The sequence below is a fragment of the Tursiops truncatus genome, chromosome 10 (assembly GCF_011762595.2).
Source record: "Tursiops truncatus isolate mTurTru1 chromosome 10, mTurTru1.mat.Y, whole genome shotgun sequence".
NCBI classification, from domain to species: domain Eukaryota; kingdom Metazoa; phylum Chordata; class Mammalia; order Artiodactyla; family Delphinidae; genus Tursiops; species Tursiops truncatus.
This window is the reverse complement of record NC_047043.1, coordinates 65,851,563-65,867,802: the sequence shown is the minus strand read 5'-3', so window position 1 is coordinate 65,867,802 and position 16,240 is coordinate 65,851,563. Positions and strand designations below refer to the sequence as shown.

Below are 16,240 nucleotides of genomic sequence, written 5' to 3'. Positions count from 1 at the left end.
GGGCTCTGCTCAATCTGGCATGGCAGGGTCCAAAATGAAACCCACCTGCTCTCAGCCAAGATAAAAAACAAATGTGAGTAAAGTCCTGATTCAGCCCTAAGAGCTGAGGGGCTGAGCGCCACCAATGCAGGAGGACTGTGAGATACCCCAGTGGTGGAAAGATGACGTAGGGCATTTGTGTGCATGCAGCAGGGAAGTCTTCCATCCTTTGAGAAAAAAAACTTGATTAAACCAGGACTCTGAACAGGATTAAAAATCCATCCTCTGACAAAGGCTTTACTGACAACTTTCCATACAGTTAGTCAAAAAATAAAAAAATACAGAACACAGCAGACATTATCTCATACACTAGAAACCAACATGACAGGAGTCCCTTCTCATTTTTCTCATCACTGTAAAAAAAACAAAAAAACAAAAAAAAAACCCCAAAACCTAAGAATTTAGTTTTGGTGGGGGAGGACTTTGGCCCCTACCAAATGAACCGAAATAAAGCAGCAGAGAATTCAAACCAAGGGGGTAAGTTTTGGAATGGGGGGGAAGGCGGGGGGTGGGGGTGGGGGTTAGATCTTAAAATAACTGCTTTTGTGGAAAAGACAGGTTCAGGCTAGGCTGTGTCTCTTACTATAACTATCACCATGTGTTCTTCCTCTAGCTTTCCCAATGTCCTCAGTGCTGACTGGAGGTACTGCTGTGAAAAGTCGCAGGGAGGGAAGGCATAGAGCATGCCCGTGCTGTCTCTGCCCTTGGACCCACCCACTGGCAGGCTGATCACCCCTGCAGCCTGCTTCTGTTTCAAGTAGGAGACCAGGTTCCTGAGAAGCCGCCTCTGTAGGCCTGGCTCCACCGTGGGCATCCCCTCAGTGCCAGGCCCACTGGGGGTCGCCTGTGTGGCTAGGAGCACTGCGTAGCCATTGGGGCTCCCCTGCTTGATGCGTCGTGTGACCTCATCGAGCTTGGGCTGGTCCAGTCGAAGGCGCTGGGCAATCTTCAGCTGGGTCAGCTTACTCCCAGAAGTGTGGTCTTTGAGGAGACTGCTGATAACCCCCTGGTCCCCCTCTAGGATGTGCATAGATGTCGGGAAGCAGCTGTTTTTCAACACTAGAAGCCCATTCCAACCTAGCTGCAGTGTCTGGGCATACTCTGAAAGATTCTTGAGCTTTTTGGTCTCGTGTTTTGGCTCTTCAAGAGGCTTGGGCTCAGCCTCAGTGGTCCGATGATTGCGCTCGCTCTCCCGAGTCTTCTTCCCGTGGGAAGAGTCTGGAGCCTCATGATGGTGGTGGTGGCTCCGCTCCTCAGCCCCGTGTCTGCTGTTGCTGAGGGAGTTGCTGCTCGATTCCTTGGTCCCTTCACTGGAATGGTTTTCCTTGCGGCTGCGCTCAGGGGTGCGGTCAGAGCCTCGGTCCACAAGCTGCCCAGCACCCTTGGTCCTGCTCCGTTCCTCATAAGGGGAGTGGGTTGTCCTCCCACGATCACTGGAAAGGCTCCGGCGCTTCCGCCTGTCCTCCCAGGGCTTGGGCAGGCCCCGGTCCCCATCTCCTCCCCAGCGCTCACCACTCCGGCTGCGCACTGAGCGGCTGTAGCCCTCGAGGCTGTTTCGGCGGTCAGAGCTTTTACTGGGGCTGGTCCAGTCCCCTTCCAAAAAGGTCCGGTCTCGGTCTGAGTAAAGGAGGTGTGGGGGGGTCCTATCCCTCACCCGCAGGTCGGCATCCAGGTTTCGGTGCCGGGTGTATCCATCTGGGAGCAGCTCGTAATGCACAGGGAGGGGTGAGGGCTGGTACTGCTGGGGATACCGAGTCTCCTCTGCTTTGGCAAAATCCACCCGCAGCCTGCGGTCTGGACCTCCCAAGGGAAAGCCCCTCATTTTAGCACAGGCGGCCTGGGCTGCGTCCAAGCTTTCGTACTGGATGTAGGCAAAGCTATCTCCTTTGACATGATCAATGGTCCGAATGCTCCCAAAGCGGTCAAACTCCCGGGCCAGAGCCGCCAGTGAGGTGTTAGGTCCCAGGCCACCCACCCAGAGGCGAGTAGTGGGGTTGGCCTTGCCATATCCTATCTTAATGGGGTTGCGGCCAATCACCCGACCCGACATGGCCACCTTGGCCCTGTGGGCCATGTCCAGGTTCTGGAATTTGAGGAAGGCATACGCACCGCCCTGACCACGAGCGGGTCTCTTGATGACCACCTCCTCAATGATGCCGTACTTCTCGAAAGCCCGTCGCAGCTCCACCTCTGACACGCTGTGGTCCAGGTTCCCGATGAAGAGGTTGCGCGTAGCCCGCTGGTCGTCCTCAGGCATCAGGTCCTCCTCGCACACCGCCGGGTAGCCATAGGGTCGCCCGCGGTCGTCGTACAGCCCATAGTAGTCCAGGGCCCGCTCACGGGATAGTCCTACGGCGGCGGCGGCGGCGGCAGCATCCAGGGCAAAGGCTGCAGCGGCGTGGCGGGCGCGGGGCTCCCGCAGTGGCGGGGCGGCAACCGGGGACAGCGAACGCTGCTTGTACTGGTAGCCGCCGTGCAGCGGGAGGTAGCCGAGCGGGTCAGCGGGCGCGGGTGGCCCCGGGGGCGGCGTGGAGGCGGCCGCGCTGCTGCTGCTGCTTCGCCGGCTGCTCCCGCCGCCGCCGCCGCGCAGGTACACGGGCTCCACCTTGAGCGGACGATCGTAGAGCAGCAGCTGGCGGGCCAGGGCGTGCTGGCGGGCCTCGCGCGCGTCCTGCGGGTGCCGGAAGTTCACGTAGGCCACGCGGCCCAGCTCAGGCGTGTGCGACAGGCGCAGACTGATCTCGCCGAAGCGCTTGAACTGGTGGAAGAGCCGGTCCTCGAGGTGCTCGGCGGGCAGCGCGGGACTCAGGCTGCTGATGAGCAGCGTCTTGTATTCGGGTGCGGCTGCTGATGAGCCGGGACCCGCGGGCTCGGCCCCGGGAGGCGGCGGAGGTGGCGGTAGTGGAGACGCGCGGGGCGAAGTGCCCGAAGCGCTCGGGTCTCCCGAGGCCTTGGCACCGCGTCCGCCGCCGCCGGCGCCCGAGCCTGAGGAGCGGCCGCTGCTCGCACGGTGATTCGCGTCCCCGGCGCCGCGGCCGTCGCGATGTCCGCCGCCGCCGCCGCCCCCGCTACCACGGGGTTTGTCGCGGGCCCGCGTTGGAACGGGGTGCTTGACGCCGCCCGAGGCCTTGTGCGCCGCCCGCCGCCCGCCCGCCTCCGCCTCCCGTTCGCGCTCCCGCGGCCGCTTGGCCGACGATGACGAGCCGCGCCCGCTCGGGCTCGAGTCTCGCTCGCTCTGCCTCTTCATGGCGCCGGCGCGGCGGGCGGGCGGGCGGCCCGCAGGCCCCTCACAGCGGCGGCGGCGGCGGCGGCTGCCGAAGAGGCAGCGCCCCCGGCACCGCCATCTTGGACAAAAGGACTCGGCGCGGCGGCGGGGCGGGAGCTGCGCCCAGGGCCTGGGCGTCGCGTTATCAAGCTGCGCCGGCCGTGCCACGTGACCCCGTGGTGGGCGGGGCGAGAGCTGCGCCGGGCGTGCGTCATCAGGTTGCGCCCCCCCGTTCCACGTGACCCCGGGGCAAAGTGGGCGAGCGCGGCCAGGCTGTGAGCTCTGGCGCCACGGCGCGGCCGACGTGGACGAGGCTCGGGGCTCCACGGCGATTGGAGACCTCGAAAGAGCCAGCCCAGGAGGCTGCAGGACGTAGGCCTCTGGCTCCCGGCTACGGGGCCCGCGCTGATGGCAGCGGCTGTGGCAGCCTCTGTCGGCGCGTGGGTCCCAGGCCTTGACCCAGCGGCTTCTTTACGTGGTATTCCCAACTCCAGGACTAGGCTTGGGTGATCCCCGTGCCCTGCCACGGCATCTCCTGACGGGTCCAGCATGGACAACCCCAAGGACCGAAACACGCCGCTCCCTAGTACCCATGCCCCATATCCCGAGCATCCCCTGCGTTCAGGTTCACTTGCAACAGCGGCGCGCCCCCTCTCCCCCGCCCCGAAAGGCCATGAGGACTATGGCTATGCATGCAGAAGGCGCGACCTGTCTGGGCCCTGGGCACAGAAATCCGAAACAAACCTGCGGTTTCCAGAGTGGGAATAGTCTCCTTGGTGCCACAGGGCCCCACCCTCTGCTCTGGGCATTAGAGCACACAGAGGGCTATAAGGGTAGGGCCGTGAAGCCAAGGGCGAAGAGAACACCAAACCCGGCGGTTACCCAGTTTGCCACGCTTACCTCTCCCTGGCCAGTGCCCTTCTGTCCACCTCCGTGGTGGTGAGGTGAGAGGGAATCCTGACAAGGAGCCAAACCCCTTGGGGAAGCTTTCATTCTCCATGGAGAGTTGCTGGAGGCTTCGCAGAACCGGACCCAACTTCGGCCACAGAAACCGTGGAGTGGGGAAGAGCGGACCACAGCTCTTCCCTCCTCCCACGGCCAGAACGCTGTGGGAGGAGCTCCTGCAACAGCGAAGGCAGGTGCAAGAGGAAAGTCTTAGAAGAAACACCTGTTAACATTCCACGTCTCCTTTCACAGATAATCTTGGGGATCAGCTCTAGGGTAGTAGTAGTTGGGCTGTCTTCCCTGCTCACTGTGGCCTGGAGGGCACAAAGGCCACAGGAACAGAGACCTAGGGTGCTAGGCTGAAACAGCTCCATCTCCTAAGACTTCTGGCTCCAGCCATGGATTGTCTCAGCACCGTTCAGGGGGGCTCAGGATACTTTGTGCTTGTCAGATCTTTTTTTTTTTTTTTGCTTGTCAGATCTTAACAGCCCATCTAATTCCTCCAAACAGGGAACACTTGGCCTAAGAGACGACCTCACTTTCCTCTCAGACATGGTGCTGTAGAGGTGAAAAATGTGGGCCTGGGCCTGCTTGCTCCTGCCAGGCATTAGTGGACCCCCACAGCAAGCTGAGAGGGCCCTTTACGTAGGTAAACTGAATTTAGGAACTGTACAAATGATGTGACCCAAAGTCAGAGCAATTCCTTAGAAAGCACTGCTTCTTAGTCCTTCCCTTCAGGTGGTCTCTGCAGGCATGAGGAGCAGAGGTGTCTCCACTGAGTCACAGTTCATGCTGATAACTGGGTTTCCCAAGCACCAACCCCAAAGAGAGCAACTAAACAACCAGACTCCAGGGACATGCTCTCGGGACCTCAACTGTTAGGCTTATCTTGGGTAAACAAAGGCAAAAGGCAGCCTCTCATCGGCTCTTTGTACAAACCAACTCCTGCCAGTCTTGCAAATTCCCAATTAGGCACCAAAGACTTAGGACTGACACTAGACCACAAACTCAGATGAGCAAGTAGATGGCCAGATCTGGACACTGACTGGTGGAGGTAGCCAGGCCATCAGCATCTTTAGAAATGTGACAGTACTGAACACAGGCAGTTATTGAAGTCATCGTCACAGAAAAGTGCACTAAACCTCAGTCCTGCTCACAGCCAAGCCCCATGTCAGCCCCTCTCATGTAGGTAAGATAGTCCCTGTGGGCTGGGGGTATCAAGCCCAACATTCTCCTTGAGCGACCCTCCGGTCCTGCACAACCCCACGTGCCTCAGTCCCCCTGGCATCTCCAGCACTGACTGGTGGTCGAGGGACAAATGTGAATATACCTGAAAACTCTTTATAAACTGGAAAGCATAAACCGGTGAAATCTTCATTATGGGTAAAACCCAATTTCAGTATTCACTTTAATTCTTCAAAGACAGCTAGAAATTTTCTTCCTTTAATAAAAAAATCCCAGACACACTTTGAAGTCCTAGAGTAAATCGGCAACAGAACAAAGTGAATCCCCCCCAAGGGGGCGCTGTGGACCCAGCATCATCAGGAAAGCTCCAGGCTTCAAGCCTGACTTTGTCAGGAGCCTGCCTAAAAAATAAATTACAAAAAGGCTGTTTGGGACAGACACAGATGAAGTGTTTTTCCCCTCAGGTGCAGCAGGCATCGGGTAGACTACAAATCAGTCCGTGAACTGGCTGCCTTGGGGGCGTATTTAGGCATCAGTTCATTAATCTTCCGGATGTAGTCAGACTTTTCTGCACAGCCTTTGCACGTCTCTCCCCAGTCGTCCAGGATCTTCTTTAGCTCTTTAACTCGAAGCTTCTTCAGGTCTACCGTGCTCAGGTCGATCTGCTTGTCTGGAGAGAGCAGGGAGAATAACCAGCTAGGTGGGAGAACAGCAGACCCCAATAGTCCCGCACATCCAAACCATCCCTTAAAACAAGCAGCCCTACTGATCGCAGGGAGACACATGCAAGTGTGTCAGTGCCCACTGCCCCCAAGAGGGAGAACTAGCCCAGGCCCCTTCACCAGGAAGGTGGGTCTCATGCTGGCAATGTCCACCACAGACATGCAGGTGTCACCAGGGACAGGGATGGAGGCCATGTGGTCCTTACAGGAGGAACCTTATAGGAGGAATGTGGCTCCCACTCCAAGTGCCTCTTAAACAGTCACAGTGCAGCCCACACCACTGTAGAATAAGAGCTCCAGGGTGACAGAGCAGATAGATCCCCTAGCCTCAACTGCTCAACACAGACCATGGTCGGGCCCTTTAGTTAGAAGCTTACTCTTCCATGACCACTTATGCCCAAAGAGAGACCCTGAGTCATCAGGACTGAACCAGGATCACTCTCAGAAGACCAGTTATCCTTGACACAAGTGGGCGAACACAGCCCTTGGACACTCAATTCACAATAAAATATGTTGGTGCTGTTTAAATTTTACAGAAGAGGACAATGATTCCTGGCCCTGACTCTTTCTGAAGACCTGAACTGTTTTTCCCACCAGAGACTTATTCAGCAAAAGAGATGCTGTGCTCCCATAATCTTGGGCCTTCTCGTTGGGACACAGCCATTCTTTTTTAAAATAATAAAGATCGCTGGACCTTCAGAGCTTGCAGTCAGGACAAGCCTGTTTTTTTTTTTTTTTGCGGTACGCGGGCCTCTCCCGCTGCGGAGCACAGGCTCCAGACATGCAGGCTCAGTGGCCATGGCTCACGGGCCTAGCTGCTCCGCAGCATGTGGGATCTTCCCTGACCGGGGCACGAACCCGTGTCCCCTGCATCAGCAGGCGGACTCTCAACCACTGCGCCACCAGGGAAGCCCAGGACAAGCCTGTTAAAGGCAAGTCAGACTACATCCCTTCTCTGGCCGAAAACCAACATTCTCATCTTCCCTCAGACTAAAAGCCAAATCTTCACCAACTTGCAAGGCCCTCTGTGACCTGCCCACCCATCTGTCATGCCACTGGTTGCTTTTGCACTGCCTGTTTCCTCTGCCTGAAATGCTCTTCCATTAGTTATGCCCTTGGCTAATCCCCCACCTCCTTCAAAGTTTGCTGAAATGTCACCTCCTCGATGAGGCCTATTCTAACCTCCACCCACCATGATGCAAGGTGAGTCTGTGCACTGCCCCCCGCCCCCACCATTTAACACCACCAACCATGCTGTATAACTCACTCGTGAAGGCTCTAGTTTATCACGTGCCTTCCCCAGCTAGAAAGTAAACTTCATTAATGCCTGAGCAAGGAGTGGGTTCGGTGTTGGTTAAATAAGGCCACACTCACCATATTTTAGCTCACAGATCTGGCTGTCCTTCTTCTTGAGCTTCTCACAGATCTTCTCCACAGGGATGTGGTGGGCCAGGGGCTTCGACACCTCGTTGATGATCTTGGTGGCTGCATCATCTGTGGCCCCAATGTAGTAGCACTGCAGCAAGAAAGGACAATGGCCTTCAGGAGGTGCCACTTGAGAGCTGTCTCCTCCAAAGCATACTGACATCTGAAAACATCTTCTTTCTCTGCCAGGGCCTCATTTTCCCATGCCCCGCCTGTACTGGCAGTCAGATTCAGTCAGTGTAAACCCCAGGCTCTTAATACACGCTTGGTCCCAGAGCTGACGACAGACACCAGATGAATTTAAAAGTCACCACGGTTCAAACCTTTAAACAGAAAGACAGACAAACCAGAGACTGCCAGGGAAGTTAAAGCTACAAAAGCCATCGTTTCATTAGGGCTCTTGTCCTCAATTCAGCCTTGGCCTACCCTGGGCACACTTTGTAATCTTCTACTACCCTCACACATGCCAAGATTACTCTGGCCTCTGGGCATTCACACTGGCTATTCCCTCTGCCTGGGATGCTCTTCCCCCTTCACAATGATGACCCTTTCTCAGAAAAATTCTTTTTTTTTTTTTTTTTTTTCGGTACGCGGGCCTCTCACTGTTGTGGCTCTCCCGTTGCGGAGCACAGGCTCCGGACTCGCAGGCTCAGCGGCCGTGGCTCACGGGCCCAGCCGCTCCGCGGCATGTGGGATCTTCCCAAACCGGGCACGAACCCGTGTCCCCTGCATCGGCAGGCGGACTCTCAACCACTGCGCCACCAGGGAAGCCCTCAGAAGAATTCTTAACTACTGTCTAAATCAGCACCCACTCATTCCATCCTGGTCCATTTTCTGCATGACACCCATCCCACTGCATCATTTGCCTGTCATTGCTCTCCCCTGGTATTTCCAGTGCCCAGCACACAGTAGGTGCTTAATCAGTACTAAGAGGGTAACATCACAACTGCAGAATACAGAAAGCCCTTCAGTCCCACATTAGTTAACTGACAGAACATCTGGCCTCCTGAATAGACAAGTGGGCAGGGCCTTTTACTGAGAGGTCTGTGAAGCAGAGGGTCAAACACTGGCCAGGGCCAGCTTGGGGAGGGTCAGACAGCTACTCACCAACCGATTCTCTTTGCCTCTTGCTTCACGGCAGAACTTTATAAGTTCTTTTTCAATAGAGGCTGGTGAGAATGTGACATCTCTGTCTTTGAGGTCCTGGTAAAATCTTCCCAGATAAGAAATACAAACTGGAAAAGAGAGGGAAGGGAGATGCTCAGCAATCACCAAGTTGCACCGCAATTCGCCAGGAGGGAACTCCGTCAGCAATTTTAATAGGAGACACGGAGAAAGGTGAGTTTTTCCATCACCGATTTTCTCAGGTGCCCACAGGTAGACAGAACCGCGCTCCGGGTTGCTGGGCCCCCTGGTTCACCCAGGGCATACGGGGAACGAGCATCACCCAATGACCCAAAAAAGGCTCCTCCCTGCTTTTTCCATAAAGTTTAAGCCGAGACTGAACACGTGTCCTTGAAATGGACTCACTGTGACCTCATAAATGGACAAACTGGAGGCCGAAGAAAACAGCGATCCAAATGCTGCTCATTTCCAAATACAACACCGAACTCCGAGGTGCGGCTTCGCAACCCCATCAGACAAGGCGCGGTGCCCACGGCCGGCATGGAGCCGGGAGCCCCCTGGCCGGGAGCCTCTGCCCAGTGATGGGAAAGGACCAAAACTCCAGCGTTATCTCAATTTCAGGCCAAGTTTTCTGCACGATCTAGTCCCAGCTTCTTCTCGTCGGACCAATGTTTTGTAGGCCCAGGAAATGTTTTCTAAGAGGCCCGGCGTCGGCCCTTCCTCTGGCGGACCCCTCTGGGGCCGGCCGCCCCCGCCGCCCCCGCCCGTATCAGCCCCTGCCACTGGGCCGCTCAGTGGTTTGGTTAGGTTTGGCAGCGCCGCCGCCAGGCGGGCCACAGCGCACGGACCCCCAACCCCGCAGCACCTTCGCAGTCGCCCGGCCGCAGCGCCCGGCTGCCCGGCAGCACGCTCAGAGCCAGCGCCACCGCCAGCCCGTGCGTGGCCCACATCCTCCTCCACCCGCCGCCGCCGCCGCCGCCGCCGCCACCGCCCGACTACACCGCGCCCGCAGAGCCCCGCTTCCTCCAGGTCCGGGCCGCGCGCCGTGGCTCCCCATTGGTGGGTGCTCTCCGCGCCCTCCCACACACCATGCCTCCATTGGTCCACGCGCCTCGGAGCCCAGACGGGCGGCTCCACGCTGCCCTTCCCCATTGGCTGATGGCGTCGCCCGCCCTCGGCCCTAGACAGTTGTCGGCTGCTGATTGAACCAGGGCGGCCGGCAGGAAGCGGCCGTGGAGGCGGCGGAAGCGGCTCGGGCCGCCATCTTGGGTAGGTGACCCGGCAGTGGCTGAGGCGGAGTGTTGCTGGCTGAAGTCGGGTTGGGCGCTGTACCGCGCGTGCTGAGTTGGCTTGCGTACCCTCTGTTCTGGGCCCCAAGCCGGCCCGAAAAACCCACGGACCTCCCCGCCCAGGCTCCGAATTGTGGCGCAGGTCAGGGGCTCTGGGGCCAGCCGTAACCCAACAAGGCAGGGACGGCGGGGGGCCGCAGGCGAGGCTCCGAAGAGGTTTTTTTCCCCTTTTACCTTTTTTTAAAGGATCACGTAGGCGGGGGGAACCAGACTTTGGGGAGCCCCTGCGGAGGCTCTGGCGCCTGCGAGGCCGGCGGACCGCGTCCGAATTGCCTCAGCAGCTCAGGCACCCACCCGCTTGAGCCCCGGGTAGCCGGAGCCCGCCTCGCGCGGGCTGTCAGGGGTACCCGGGCCGGGGTGGACAGACTCTGGGCTGGAGGGGCGCCCGTAGGAAAGGCTCTCCTCCGGGCTGCCTTCCCAGAACTCAGAGAGGCACCCGGGCCAGGGTTGGTTGCGTGGCTTTGGGATCAGAAGCATCCCGCCTCAGAGTGGGGAGGTCGGGGGTTCGGAGGCTTGTCCCGCACGCTGGTAAGAGGTGCCCCCCTTTTCCTCACAAGCCTCGGAAGCCTGGCCGAGGTGGCTGGCACGCCGCCTCCTGCTTCCCACTGAGCGCTCAGGGCCCTTGGCTGCCCTCATATCCAGGGCAGGGTTTGGCTCCCTGTCTTTGAAGGCAGGACGTGGGAAAGGTTGGCTTTGCGCTCAGGGCAGAAAGGAGATTTCTATGGGGCTAAAAGGGCTTGGAGCCCAGCGGCAAGGGTTGGAGAGAGGCACTTGCGCTGCTCCCAATTCAGTGAATTCAGCGGGTCAGTGTCAGGTATTCATCTTTAATTCACATCACAGCAGTCAAAGGAGTGGGGAAAGGGGGGAAATAAGGTGGCAGATATTTACATTTAAAATTCACATTACTTGTTGGATTTAGAACATGCTACCACAATATATACAGTAAAATACCTTTTGGGACACCAGTACAAATTTTTTTTTCTTTAACTTTGCTTTCTGGTACAGGTAAGACCATTTTTAAGTCGCTGCTTATTTTAAACATAAATACACAAAAGAAATGGTTAGAAGTTTTCTTATTTTAAATAAGCACAGAATGCCAGAGGTTAAAAACACATTTATATAGGGCTGAATACCAATTGGACATCACACTCTATACATTTTTTGCTCAAATTCCTGTACAAATACACAGCATTCAAATAGGTATTTACAAATAAGCTTGAAAGAATGAAAATCAGTATTTCACAATCTTTTCAGAGGATTCTCATCTCTTGCCTCCCACTTCCCTTCAGACTGGCTGATTCTCCAGTGAAAGGAATTTGGATCATGTCCTTTTCATGGAATTAGGGAAAATGGAGAGGGAAAACAAACTGGGCTCACCCTGTATGAGGCAAGGCCAAATGAACCCACATTCCACTCTCTACCCTCCCATGCCACCAGGTGGAGAAGGTAGATGTTCTTATGTGAGGACTGCCTTGTCCAGGGATTGAGGTTCAGAAGTGCCCTAAAACCTAAATATGCCCTCCTACCTAAGAAATCCAGAGCTAATCCCCGACTGTCACACTTGTGAACACCAGATGGTCCAGGCCTGCCAGGACTGACCCACTCTGCTTGGAGTCACCCTTGAAGTATCAGAAAGGACCCACAATGGTGATAAACACTCCCAGACGCCCTGAAGCTAATGCGGCCCCCCAATCTTTCCTCATAGGTTACTTGCTGGCATTCCTATTAAACAACCTGGCATTTGTTTACAAGTGAAAAATACCCTAACCATGGAGGTCAGATGGGCCAGCAGAAGAGGAACTAGGGGAGAACATACCTGCTCAACAAGGAGAAGGCAGCCGTGGGACCATCACAGTTGTGAATGCAAGCAAATAAATGTTTCGTAGACTTTTTTAAAGTAACTTAGAAGCACCCTGGTAAAATACTATTACCACCCCACCCTATTCCCCCAAATAATAAACCAAGAGGAAAATCGGTGCCCTGACCTGAAAGAGTTTTCTATAAAGACACCACTACCTTCTGCCCAACAGACTGGGAGGCTGGAGAAACTGCCCTCCTGCCCGCCCTGAACCCTGAGTGGTGGTCCCCACGGGCCTGGAGCTGAGGCCCTGCACTTGGCTACTGGGAGAGGATAATTCAACCTGTGTGGCTCTCTGCTTCTAAGAGGAGAATCCCTCCCACCCTTTTTACCCAGGAGCTTGCTGAGCCTGACCACAAGTCCTCGGGCCTTAGAAGCCTGGCTGGGCAGCCAACCCCACTGCTTGGAGGTAGTGCTGAAAATCCCTGATTCAGGAGCTGATGACAAGCACTCTGGCCACTTCTGAAAGCTTTGAGGATTTCCGGCCCCTGCCACACCCAGCCTCACTCCTGTATCAGCTTGTTTCTCAACACGTGGCTGCCCGGGCCCTGGGGAGGAAGGTGGTGAGGGTAGTCCCTCTGGCGCTATACCCCCACTCAAGCTCCAGAGGATAGGAGATAACCACTGCAGATCCATGCACCAAGGGGGCTCCTGCAGGGCACGGGGTGTATTAAGAGTGGAGAGGGGCAAAGGGTCAGAAATAAAAACGATGGAGGGAAAAATCCAAGGTAGAGTAGGAGGCAGGGCTGGCCCATGGAAGCCTGGCAGTATGCCCTGGGCATGCAGTTCGGCCAGGTCACATGCCTGAGCTGGCAGGTTGGCCTAGCCAGCCTCTCAGTTGCACACTCCTGGATGGAAGAGGGAGCAAGTGGGCAGACATTTGTGCAAAATGGCTTGTAGCCCCCTTGTCCACCGGTGACGTAGTCAATGTGGTCCTTGCAATCCCTGAATACAACCGTGAGCTCTTCTGTCCACACAGCAAAGGAAGAGGTCCCTAGTGCAATTCCCATTCTTCTGTGCATCTCTTCCCTGGAGGGAGGGCCTGGGCTCCTACCCCGCTGGGCCCTGCAAAGCAATTGATTCTGTCTATGCAATATCTCCATATAGCTCCACATGGTCTGGAACTGCAGGAGGAAGAAAGCATCTACTCCACAAAGGAAAAAGGAAAACCCATAGAAATGGAATGTAGAAAATGAAATAAAAAGAGAAGCCACAACCCTTCATGCTGCTGTGGCCTCTGTACATGGCAACACACGAGTTCACGGCAGTAGAATGTAGACTCGGGGTGGTTCTCTCCTGAGTGCCAGGCCTCTCTGGCTCCCTGCGGGGGGACTTGCTTTTCAGACCTGGAGTGGTGGGGCAAGCTGCTCACTGAGGGTGGTGTCCTAGCTGCCTCCCTACCCCTCATTGTTCCCCTCGGCTGTGCTCCCAGGCCATGCGAGCCTGCTCTTCCTTGGTGCTCCCAGGAGGCAGCGAGGCCTTGCGATGCAGGCCCCGAGGCCTCTCGGCCTCCTCACGCAGCAGCACACCCTCGTCGTGCTCCAGGGCCGGCAGGCGGGGGTGGTAGGGCTTGGGTGGCAGCGCAGGGGGGTCCATGGGGTCCTGAGGGATGACACATCCCGGGGCTGAGTGGCTTCGGCACGGCTGGGCCTTGATGGAGTCCAGAACAGCGGACTCAGAGAGGCTGTAGTGGACGGGGAGGTAGGGTGGCTCAAGATCTTCGTCAGCATTCCAGGCCTGGCTCGGCACGGAGTCCATGGTGTCGGTTCGAGGAGGGGCCTCCGAGGAGTGCCCAAAGTTACTCTCGCTTAGGGAAGACACACCGCTGCTGGCACTGCCAGACAGCGTAGAGTTGCTGCCATCCAGGCCCGACTGGGGGCTTGTGGGGGAGGCTGGGATAGGGTGGAGAGGAGACTGCAAAAGAAAAGGTAAAAATGTTAGAATCCCTCTTTCCAAACAGGCTGGCTGGCCCACCATGGGAAGAGAAGACCAAGAGTCTGCTTATTAATGAACTTTAAAATAATCCTCATCAACAGCATGTTTCTTGTTTCATCATCAATCACCCCCTAGCTCTTCCCTGCCCCCAAGCCAGTGGAGCCCCAGAATCACCTGCATTTCTGTGGCTAAAAAATGGCCCTGTCTTGGCTGCTGGGCAGTTGTGCCCCCTGAAGCCATGTCCCAGGCTGCTGGCTGTGGCTCTGGGGTACAGACAGAAGGACTGGGTCATCAGGCCAGTTGGCGAGGGTAGAAAGAACCCTAGTGGGCCATGGACCAGATGAGTGCATTCTGCTGCTAAAATCTGTGACAGTCTTTTCCAATTTGCAGAAAAGTTAATGAGTTTTTCGTAAAGGTCTGGTATCTGATGCTTCTTGCTTTGAGTGGAGTCCAGTTTAAAGTGCTCTATGATCCACCACAGGAATGTTTCTTTATGTCTTGAACTGTGGTGTGTTGATAAGTTGGGTGTTGGCAGGGAACCCCCTGGCTTCTCACTGCTCGTTGCTCACATACTCTGGGTACCATGTGTTGCTGTCTCCAGGACCCTCTGACTTCCCTGCCCCCATCACGTTTGTTGCAGGACACATTGGTCATCTGCATCCCAAGTGTGGCTCCGGCCACCCCCAGCTTCAGCCAGGCTGGGATCTCAGGGACAGGAGCAGGAGAGGTAGACCTCAGGTGTCTCAGGGGTGATTCTAGCAGCTGAGATGGCTCCTCTCAGCTGGGGCTGTCACCTTAGTGCATTACCTTGCGCAGGGTCCGGGCTGGGAGGGCCGGGGGGGTGTCACCCAGGGGGTGGTGGAAGGCGTCAAAGTGTAGGGAGTAATGACCTGCAAAGGAAACAGAACCAGAGCCTCAGCTGGGCCCTTCTTGCGCTGCACGTCAGCATATCTTGCAGGGCCAAGTGGACAGATGTGAGTCTCCTGCAACCCCTCAGCATTGAAGGCCACAGGAAAACCTCTCTTTTCACTGAAGTTCTCCAAAACACAAGCTGCTGGAGTAAAGACACCCATGCCACACAGGAGGTCAAGAGGTCGAGTGCATCAGAGCCCATGGAACAACAGACTGCAGACAGTGGCAGCTCTCAGCCTGCTGCTTGGCGACGACAGGCTGGTGAGTATCATGCTTGGCATGGTCAGTTCTGATGTCTTCAGCCTCCATGGTTGGAAAGGCCTCACTGAGCTCACCTGCTGTGCTTGGAAACCTCACTGACCCCAAAGCCCAGCAGGATCCTTCCTGCGGTGGAGATGTTTTTTCCTTGGCGGAGTCGGCTCATCTTCTCAGCCTGGAGGGCTGTTGCCCTTGCCCGTGAGTAGAATCTGAGACTGGGGACTATCTGGGGGACCCACTGGAAGTCTTCTTACCATGCAGCAGGCTTCGGGGAGGCACTGGGGGGGCCAGGATGCACCCCGTGTGGGCAGACAGGAAGGGCTGGGCCTCTCGGGCTCCGCTATCCAGGCTCCAGCTGCTGGGGGCTGCTGGCACCGCTGAAGGGTGAAAACAGATGGCATGAAGGGAGGTTACTTCTTGAGCCACCCTCTGAGAGAAGCCTGTTCTACAGCCTATGGCTTCTGCAGGTGCATACTATGTACTCAGCACACGTGGGAGTGGCACGCCAGCTCCTAAGACACAAAACACTGGCCAAGCAAGACACTGTGGCCCACAGGGGACCGTGGTCAGGACAGAAGCCACTTAAGAGGATAGCAACAGAGTGAACTGGTGTCTGAAGAGTACTCAGGATACGGTAAGTGGAGAGAAAGTGCAGCAAGGAGTGAGCGTCTGCAGCCTCCAGGACTTGCCAGGAGGAGAAGAGACAACAGAAGAGGTGAGAAGAGGAGAGTCAAACAGGCTGATGGGACTGCAAAAAGAGAGAGAGAGAGAGAGAGAGAGAGAGAGAGAGAGAGAGAGAGTGCAAGCGCGCACCTATGGAGAGTCTTACCAAGGTCAGGATTCAGGGATCTCCCATAGCCCTGGCCCAATGGGAAAAGCAGGGAGCAGGATGGACAGGCAGCAGAGACTGCCTCCGTCCACAGCTGGTGCACGGCCAGGGAGTGGGTCCTGCCCCCAAGCTGGCCCCACAAAGAGCCTGTGGTAAGTACAAGCTTTGCCCATCCCTGTTGCTTCTGTGCCCACTGGCTGGGCTTGGGAGGCACAGGGGTTTTCTAGGTAAGGACTGGTATTCACTGTGCCTGCTGGAGGAGAGTCTAAAGCCCGTGAGTCATGGCCCAGGTCCAGCAGGGACCACTGCTTCCAGAGAGGAGGGAGGGCTGTGGAGCCCATGGGTGCTTTGGGGCATGTAGAGAGGCCCAGTTCCTGGCACCCACATGCTATG

General features: G+C 56.5%; 3 protein-coding genes and 1 long non-coding RNA gene across 5 annotated transcripts in view; 1 reads left to right on the top strand and 3 right to left on the bottom strand.

Moving 5' to 3' along the window:
* Positions 1-244: 244 nt before the first annotated feature.
* RBM15B (RNA binding motif protein 15B) lies at positions 245-4,180 on the bottom strand. Its single transcript, XM_019947495.3, has one exon. The coding sequence runs from the start codon at positions 3,284-3,286 to the stop codon at positions 605-607; it is 2,682 nt and encodes an 893-aa protein (XP_019803054.2). The 5' UTR covers positions 3,287-4,180; the 3' UTR covers positions 245-604.
* A 1,490-nt stretch (positions 4,181-5,670) lies between these two features.
* On the bottom strand, positions 5,671-9,873 carry MANF (mesencephalic astrocyte derived neurotrophic factor). The gene is given in 5 exon segments (XM_004329139.4): positions 5,671-6,104; positions 7,531-7,672; positions 8,689-8,816; positions 9,572-9,666; positions 9,668-9,873. Coding segments are annotated over 5 exon segments (741 nt in total). The 5' UTR covers positions 9,859-9,873; the 3' UTR covers positions 5,671-5,919.
* Positions 9,874-9,982: 109 nt separating this feature from the next.
* LOC109552151 (uncharacterized) overlaps positions 9,983-16,240 on the top strand; it is a 35,367-nt gene continuing 29,109 nt past the window's right edge. The window contains exons 1-3 of the long non-coding RNA XR_004528548.2: positions 9,983-10,137; positions 11,761-12,322; positions 13,021-15,021. This is a non-coding gene — a long non-coding RNA (uncharacterized lncRNA). The remainder of the gene's footprint in view (positions 10,138-11,760; positions 12,323-13,020; positions 15,022-16,240) is intronic.
* The window catches only part of DOCK3 (dedicator of cytokinesis 3), a 405,892-nt gene continuing 400,511 nt past the window's right edge, over positions 10,860-16,240 (bottom strand). For both annotated transcript variants that reach the window (XM_073811161.1, XM_033865050.2), the window contains 3 exons: positions 15,273-15,395; positions 14,656-14,738; positions 10,860-13,827 (listed from right to left, as the gene is read on the bottom strand). In XM_073811161.1, coding sequence (XP_073667262.1) covers positions 13,318-13,827; positions 14,656-14,738; positions 15,273-15,395 — 716 coding nt within the window. In that variant the 3' untranslated portion in view covers positions 10,860-13,317. The remainder of the gene's footprint in view (positions 13,828-14,655; positions 14,739-15,272; positions 15,396-16,240) is intronic.

Excerpts from the sequence above, each read along its gene's own strand:
- RBM15B (XM_019947495.3), bottom strand. The coding sequence starts at position 3,286 with ATGAAGAGGCAGAGCGAGCGAGACTCGAGCCCGAGCGGGCGCGGCTCG.